Source organism: Lactuca serriola, chromosome 7 (assembly GCF_051521515.1).
Source record: "Lactuca serriola cultivar US96UC23 chromosome 7, Lser_US96UC23_V15, whole genome shotgun sequence".
Classification (NCBI taxonomy): Eukaryota; Viridiplantae; Streptophyta; class Magnoliopsida; order Asterales; family Asteraceae; genus Lactuca; species Lactuca serriola.
The window spans coordinates 157,194,769-157,203,151 of NC_136414.1; the positions used below are offsets into that span (position 1 = coordinate 157,194,769).

General features: G+C 34.1%; 1 protein-coding gene across 2 annotated transcripts; it reads right to left on the reverse strand.

Annotated features, from left to right (window-relative positions):
* Nucleotides 1-3,611: 3,611 nt before the first annotated feature.
* On the reverse strand, nt 3,612-5,525 carry LOC145064934 (transcription factor HHO6-like). 2 transcript variants are annotated; one of them, XM_079012297.1, is made up of 4 exons: nt 5,136-5,525; nt 4,587-4,997; nt 4,369-4,442; nt 3,612-4,027 (listed from the first exon to the last, which is right to left on the reverse strand). In XM_079012297.1, exons 1-4 carry the CDS (start codon nt 5,350-5,352, stop codon nt 3,851-3,853), a joined length of 879 nt encoding a protein of 292 aa, XP_078868423.1. In that variant the 5' UTR covers nt 5,353-5,525; the 3' UTR covers nt 3,612-3,850. The 2 variants fall into 2 exon arrangements, with proteins under 2 accessions (XP_078868423.1, XP_078868422.1); XM_079012296.1 differs by having other exon boundaries at nt 4,369-4,445; nt 5,136-5,523.
* Between the last annotated feature and the right edge of the window lie 2,858 nt (nt 5,526-8,383).

Below are 8,383 nucleotides of genomic sequence, written 5' to 3' on the forward strand. Positions count from 1 at the left end.
CGGATCCATTTCTGGATAAGGATTCCGGATGAAAACATTATGGATACAGATTTCGGATAATAACCTTCCGCATCCATATTCCGGAACTTATAATCTTATTTCGGATGAGTTCTTAGTATTCTTGAGGTGTTATACGGAATTCAGATTCATTCCGGATGAGTGAAAATTATGATATTTGTAAGATTTTTTGATGTAGCATAGATATATAACTAAATGTAATCTTATAATTGTCTTTAAATCACTAAAAAATAGAGAAAAACAAATAAAACATATATAATTGCATAAATTATATAGATGTTAACATACAATCTGCAATAGGGGTGAGCATTTGGACCGGCCCGAACCGAACCGGACCGGACCGGCTCTTGGACCGGACCGGTTATGGAGAATTTTGTGGACCATGGACTGGACCGGATTAGCCGTGTTCGTGTCCGGGTCCAAGTCCGGGTTTTCCGATTTTTGGACCCGTTTGGACCGGTACAACTTTAATTGCATAGAGTATAATAAGTAATCTACATTGATGTATAATATTATAACTTGCAAAATTAATATGTTTCCGTTTCATGCCTAACTAATCTACATTGATGTATAATATTATAACTTGCAATTTGCAAAAATTAATTTTCCAAATAAAAGCAACTAACATATAAATCAAGTTCACCAAAAAAAGTTAAACAATTTTAAGACAAACATACAAAAGTATTACCGTAACAACAAAAATCATAGTTTAAACTTTAAAATCAATCAAACTAACAAATTTCATAAACTCATAATCTAATCTTCCATTGGCCTCTTTCCCATATCATTGTCATCCATATGTAACATATTTAAAGCTTGTGCAATCTCTACATAAACACAAATGAAAATGTTGTTAGTATTTAATAAAAAGTAATAATTGTATAAAAAAAGAATAAAGATTGTAATTTTTTTACCCAAAACTATATCATCATCGTTCAAGATGTCACCAACGTTGTCAACTATCGGATTTGTAAACTTTATCACCCAATCTTGGGTGCATAACAAAGCTTCAACTATCAATGTCGATAAACTAGTTTGATACTCACTTACAACTCTACCACAAGTGCTAAACGCGGACTCGGAATTATAGTATAAAATAATACTAAAAAGCTGAAATATTTCAGCTTTGATAGCTCTACTTTGAAGGATTGTAGCTCAATGAATATAATACCAAAATAAACAAAATTATAGTCTAAATTCATCTACAAATTGTAAAATAAATGTTGGAAAAAACCGTAGGTCAATCCGACTTAAAACGAATGAGTTATGGGTGTTTAAAAACGTCACAGATTATAAAATCTTGCTAAAAAGCTGAATTTTTTCAACTTTGATAGCTTTACTTTAAAGGATTGTAGCTCAGTGAATATAATACAAAAATAAACAAAATTATAGTCTAAACTCATCTACAAACTGTAAACTAAATGTTGGAAAAAATCGGAGGTCAATCCGACTTAAAACGAATGAGTTATGTGTGTTTAAAAAACGTCACAGCTTACAAAATGTTGCTGAAAAGCTGAATTTTTTCAGCTTTGAAGGATTGTAACACGGTGAATATAATACCAAAATAAACAAAATTATAGTCTAAATTCATCTACAAATTGTAAACTAAATGTTGGAAAAAACCGCAGGTCAATCCGACTTAAAACGAATGAGTTATGTGCGTTCAAAAAACATCACAAAAATCTTAATCATGTCCAACCGGTTCTAAACCCGGTAAAAACCGGACCGGACCGGGGAAAAATCTTAGAACCGAGAACCGGCCTGGGGGTCCAAAAAAACGGTCCGGTCCGGTCCACCGGTCCAAATGCTCACCCCTAATCTGCAGTAAAGATATATAATTATAAACGCACATATAAAAAGTTGATACTCTTCATCGCTAGAAGAAGACATTTTTGAAACGGTCTACGGAATATAGATTGTAGCAGTTTGAAACGGTCTCCAGAATATATGTTCAAGCAGTGACGTCGAAATGAACTCCGAAAAGGTATTTATATGGGAGCCACAAAGCCGAATCGGATCCTATAACTGTTCCCATTTTCTAAAAACGGGTCCAAAATGCCCCGGTCTACACCATGTGATCATTTAAAAATAAATGATTTTTGTTTTCAAAATATAATTGAAAAATCAGTTGAGATTACTAATTTCCTATAAAAATATAGTAATATTCTTGGATTTGAAATAAATCAATACAAGTACCTAAAAGAGAATATCTAACATATCCTTACACAACATCTTTGTCTTCAAGATTCTTCTCAGAATTAATTTACTTAGAAAAGGGGCCAGTTTGTCGTACAAATACATCTCGAATCTTGTATTTTTTTAAGTGGGATATGAGTGGTTTGGTAAACACAATATTCAATTTTTTGACCATTTCAAGTTTAACACATTATCTCGAAACTTTCTTCGTTGAATTCATTAGTCATCAATTTATATTCTTTTTTGCCACTAAAAGCAAGTCTTTCGTATAAAAGATACTTATTTTTTAACAAATTCAAGATTCAAAACTTTGAATTATTGCTTTTATGCAATCTTTTATTGCGTGAATGGCGTGGTGAGAAAGAATATTATCTTATGCATGACTTTGTTGCTAGTTTTAGAAATTGGTTTTTAATGTTAATAAATTTAAATGGCATAGATCTTTATAACCAATATTATACTCGCTTTTGACAAATTATCATTCCCGATTTTTTGTAAAAAGATCAAATTAAATACAATGGAATACGATGGTTTGTAAATTATGGGGTCCATTGGTCCGGATAAAAGCCATTTTGGTGGTCAATTGAGATGACTTTTGGCATCTAAAAAGGTGTAGTTTGACATATTTGCCATTTGTCTTTCTTTTGTTGTACACCTCTCATCATAACCATCATGTTCCTATTTATGAAGCTTCTTCTGAAAAGAAGATGACTTCCTTTTGCTCTAAGTTTCTCAAAATTCTATTAACTTTAAATAAACATTGTTGTTGATGCTATGGATTGGAGGATAAGGTATCTAAAAATCCATGAATAGTCTAGATCTGCTTGAAGGATCGTAAACACTTTTCGAATATGATATTTCAACCCTATAACTGGATTACACTAAATTCACCACGAAAAAGGCTCAAACTTTACAAAAATTAAGATTCTTATAAACGAAAATGATGTTGTCAAGGCTTTGATAGCTTTAGAATTGGCTAAACAAGAATCAAGGAATGTATTTTATAGTAACTTTTGGTGGGATAACGAGTAAACATGTAAACACAATAATGGTCAACTTATTATACCAACATTAAAAGCCACACATATTCCGAAAATAACCCTTAAGTTAAATTTAATCATCACATGTTTGACTTGTCAAGGTATCCACACCTCCTACCGACTAAAAGGCATCTTCCACCCCTTTACAAATAAGTACAGCCAAATCCATCCAAACAAAAGAATAATTCAAGATTTGTTAGGGGAATAATATGCTTTTATTAATCCATTGTTCAATGATTATGTTCTCTAATCTCATACACATGCACCTCACATGAAGCACCTTAGACCAAAATTTTTAGAACATGGTAATAATATTAAAATCAAGAAAAGTTTAATGTTGATAAAAATTCAAACTAATTCTACAAAACTTGCTATTTCTATATAAATTAGATCGGACCACCACCCAGGCATCATATAAGATAAATCAGATACACAACAACTTAGGTGGCTCACATAAGAGGTTAGGGCTCACAAAGAGCTAAATCAACATTGGAATTGAAACTATATATTAACTGTGACTGTGACTATGACTGTGACTGTGACTGTGACCATAACTATTAGATTGTTTCTGTATAGGTACCACCATGGAACAACTGCTAATTCCAACAATAATTCTGAGATTTCTCATCTTCTACTTCATCATCGACTATGTTGTCGCCACCATTCATAAGGGGCCCATTAGGAGAATCCAATTGAGAATTGCTACATTTAGAGAATCCTACATGTTGATTTGTATACGAAGATGGGAGCCTTCGTGTATGAAGCCTGTATTTCTACGATGACATTAAAAAAATAAAACGGATGTTAATAAAATTTTCTACAAAAATGCTAGTTTTCCACAACTTCTAGACTCACCCACGTTGTCCTATCTTATAAATCATGTTATATGTACATAACAGATGAATAAATGTTGTGTTCAAATCCACATTGGAACTGAAACTTCCACGTTCGATTGTTACAAATATGACATCCGTTCGATTGTTACACTGGAAACTTTGACCACTTTTACAAACATGACACCCGCGAATTAACTTTTATGTCCTTGGGGCATAAATATTTTGAATTTAAAAAAGGTAATATGGGACAGATGGGGAGGTTATAAAAGTAAATTCACCTGCAAATGGCTCTTTACTTCATCATTGGTGAGGCCATCTACTTGCATAAGCTCTCGAATCTGCTTAGGAGTCGCTGCTGCAAAAGCATTTTTTTTATATATTTTTTATGAATCTTGATTTAGAATAATGGACGATAATTAAAGATTTATATCCCCTAGTTGACAATTCAATTAAAAACTCGACATTTATGGAAAGAAAATAGACATCAAGATTGAACCTTGTGAACCACCAAGTTCTTGTAACGCAGCAATAAATCGTCTATGCAACTCCGCTGACCAGCATCTTCTCTGTTTCCTAGCCACCTGCTGCTGTGGTGGTGGGGGCGGCGATGGTGGTGGTGGAGGCGGTGTGCAGCCATTCCGAATGTTTGATTGAAGGTTTTGTGTAGGACGAGGAATCATCGGATTCTTGATTCCGGCATCTTCTTCCTCAGAGTTATCATTAGTGTTCCAAAGCTGTGTCGAGCTCAACCAATTCTTCTTATCGCTATTCTCATTTTGTTTTTCGATAATTTCGAGTTTTGAATCATCATTACTATTGTTCTTCAGTGGTATAAATTCCTCGAGTACTGGTTCAGAATTTGGTGTTTTCTTTAACATCATTGATTCCTCCTTCAACGCATAGATTGCTGAAAAAAATGCGTAAAAAAGATATGATGAAACTAAAACCCATTTCCAGATAGAATTATACAACTCATTTAGCAAATGAACAAGTTGTGATTGATCGAATTGAAGAAGTAGAAAGAGAAAACCAGAAATAAACGAACCATCGTTCATGAGGAGCATGCATAGAGGGAGATCTTTGAAAGCTTCGATTTTCCGTGTTTCTGTTTCTAATCGTTTAACAAAATCATCAACTTGCAAAAGCTTCTCTGTTACGTTACTAATTCTAGACACTTCTCCAAGAAACTGGCCGATTGTTTTCGGGATAAAAGTTGGTCGGAAATCCAAGGTTATTTCAGGAGATGGATTTAAGCTTCCCATGTGAATCACTTTGTTTTCCAATCGATTCGTTTGTTTCTTGATATCTTGATAGCTGATGATCAAAATTTGGACATAAAGAGAAATGATGGAGAGTGGTGATTTAGCGTATGGATGTATTTATGGTTTGTTTGGATGATATCTTGGAGAAAATTGCGAAGAAATGCGTACTTTAAAGGGAATCTAGAGTGTGGATTGTGGAATAAAAGGAGAGAGAAAGGAAAATTTTAAAAGGTTAAGATTCTTTTTTCATATATCGGTTCGTCACATACTACACCGACTTTCCTACCCATTTAAAATTGTTTTGTTGACTATATTTCATATTTGCTTTGATATATAACAAAGGATCATTTTTTTTTCAAGTTTAGAAAATGATCATTGAATTTTATAAAAAAAAATCACCAACTGTAGCTATTAGAAAGAGTCATCTAACACATGGTTTTCCAAGTAATGCTATTTTTAGTAAATTTATTTGAAAACAAATCAAAAGAATAAATAATGATATGTTCGAAAATATGAATCTTCTTTAAGTTGATGTCTGAAAAATAACATTGTTTATATATTGCCAATGAACTCATATCGTACTCATGACAATGACTTCAATCGCCTTCCTTTTCATTGGTCTTGTCGTGATCGAGTCCAACCACACCATAAACTCCAAAACATTTTTAAATAAAGGGAAATGAAGATCCAACTATTTAACAACCTTCGTCTAAATTTGTTTAGCCACATCACAGTTGACAAACACATGACTGCAATCTTCAACCCGTAAAGAACACAATAAGCATAATACCGATGGAACATCTATATTCCTATTCATGAAACTTTGTCCAACATGGAGCCTATCCAAAATGACTCGTCATAGAAGAACACTTAGCTTCATAGGAACAATTCTCAACCACCATGTTATAGTAATGCCTTCTTACAACATAACATTATCGATATGACGCCTCGTGTTGCTAACAACGAAGATAACATTGGATCCGATACCCCTCTCCCATATATCCATTTGATCGACAAGTTGAACATTGCTAAGCAACTCCCTCAAAGTTGAAAGTTTGGTAGCCAAACCACCACCATCTCTAAGTTTCCAATTCCACTCCCATACCTAAACACTATTTCTTCATTAATCAGCAACCAAACAATCCTTAGACAACTCGAATGCATGGAGTCTAGGGAAACGATCTATGAGTATCATTACCCATTCAAATATCATCCCAAAACCTTGTATCACCCTGTTACCAATTTGTTATGCAAAAGGAAAGAGGTATGGTTTAAAGCTCTTCATTTTTTTTAAACAATTTCACCATATTGGCACACTTGACCACAATCCACCACTCTTTGTTTATTGAAGCAAGCCTCTATTTACTCTATGAATACTCTTAATCACCATGGCCCTACTAGTGATAATATTAGAGATAATGATAAGACGAGATAACATATGTATAGTTATTTAATCTCCTTTATTGAAGGCTAGTTGTTGTACGATTGTATTCAATATATACATCAATAAAATACATAATACATTTAAAGGAAATAAATCTAATATGGTATCAACCAGTGTCGCTTAACCCTAGCCGAAACCCCCTTTTTTCGTCTTTTGTTACTTTTTTCTTCATGGCATCTGCCAAATCCATCCTCCCTCTAGCTACCATCCTAAATCTTCTCACTATCAAGTTAACATCTTCCAATTACCTGCTTTGGAGGAAAGAATCATATATGACCTTTATTATCCTATCAAAACTTGCAAGGCCATGTCGATGGCTCTATTCCTTCTCCACCTGCTACTCTTGAAGTTAAAGGTAAGTCTTCTCCAAACCCAACATATCATACAGGGTAGATGCGGATAAATGAGATCACTTAATTATCCAGTCCTCTCTCTCAGAAGAGGCCATGGTCGAAGCTCTCAACCTCACTACTGCCCATACTGTTTGGCAATGTCTTGAACGGGCTTACATCCATGATTCCATGGAGCGTCTTCTAACACTTCATGACTCTCTCTCAGACAAATGACCAAAGGTAATTCTTTTGTTTTTGAATTTGGTCTACAATTTAAAGTCGTGTGTAATTAATTGGTTGTTGTTGGTCACCCGGTTGAAGACATTGACAAAGCACATTAGTTCTTATGTAGACTCGGTTCTGCCTTCGAGTCATTCTCCAATGCTCATCGAGCAGTCATATCATGTCCTTCTTTTTGCACTTTTCTCTCACATTCGGAAAGACATGAGCTATTCCTAAAAATGATCTATAATCATGCCACCACTACTACTGCTACCTTCATAGTTCAAACTCATCCCTCATCCAGTGGTCAAGGTTCTCACTCAGATGGTGGATTTTCTGGTGGTAGTAGGCATGGTAGACGTTCTCCCCATTGCTAACTGTGTCGCAAAAATAGATAACATGCATCCTCTTGCCTTGATCTACCAACGTTTAACAAGGTTCAACTTTTGGTGCAAACCTTATAGATAAGAGTATACTATGTATTATGTTGTTTTCATGGATGATTTCTCCAGGGTCACTTGGTTCTATCCACTCAAGCATAAGCCCGATTACCCGTTAATTCTCACAAATTGTTTAACATTTGTACAAAAATTATTTTTTTCTAAGGTTAAATTTTTTCAAACTGGTGGCGGTAAAAAATTTCTTAACAACCGTGTTAAACAAACGTTTGTGACTAACGAAACTTATCACCATGTTTCATGTCCTTATATTCCTTAGCAAAATGGTAGAGCGGAATGGAAACATTGCCACATCACAGAAATGGGTCTAGCAATATTGTTTAATGCCTATGTTTCTGCTGAATTATGGGTTGATGCCTTCACATATGTGGTATTTATTATAAACCCGTTACCATCAAAGCTTCTTGACAATAAAAGCATGTTTGAGTTATTATTCTTTACATCACCAAATTATGATTTATTTTGAGTTTTTAGTTGTTATTTATTTCCATATTTAAGACATTTTTCACCTCACGAATTAGCACCAAGAAGTGCCTCATGCATCTTTATTAGGTACAACACAAACTAGAAAGCAT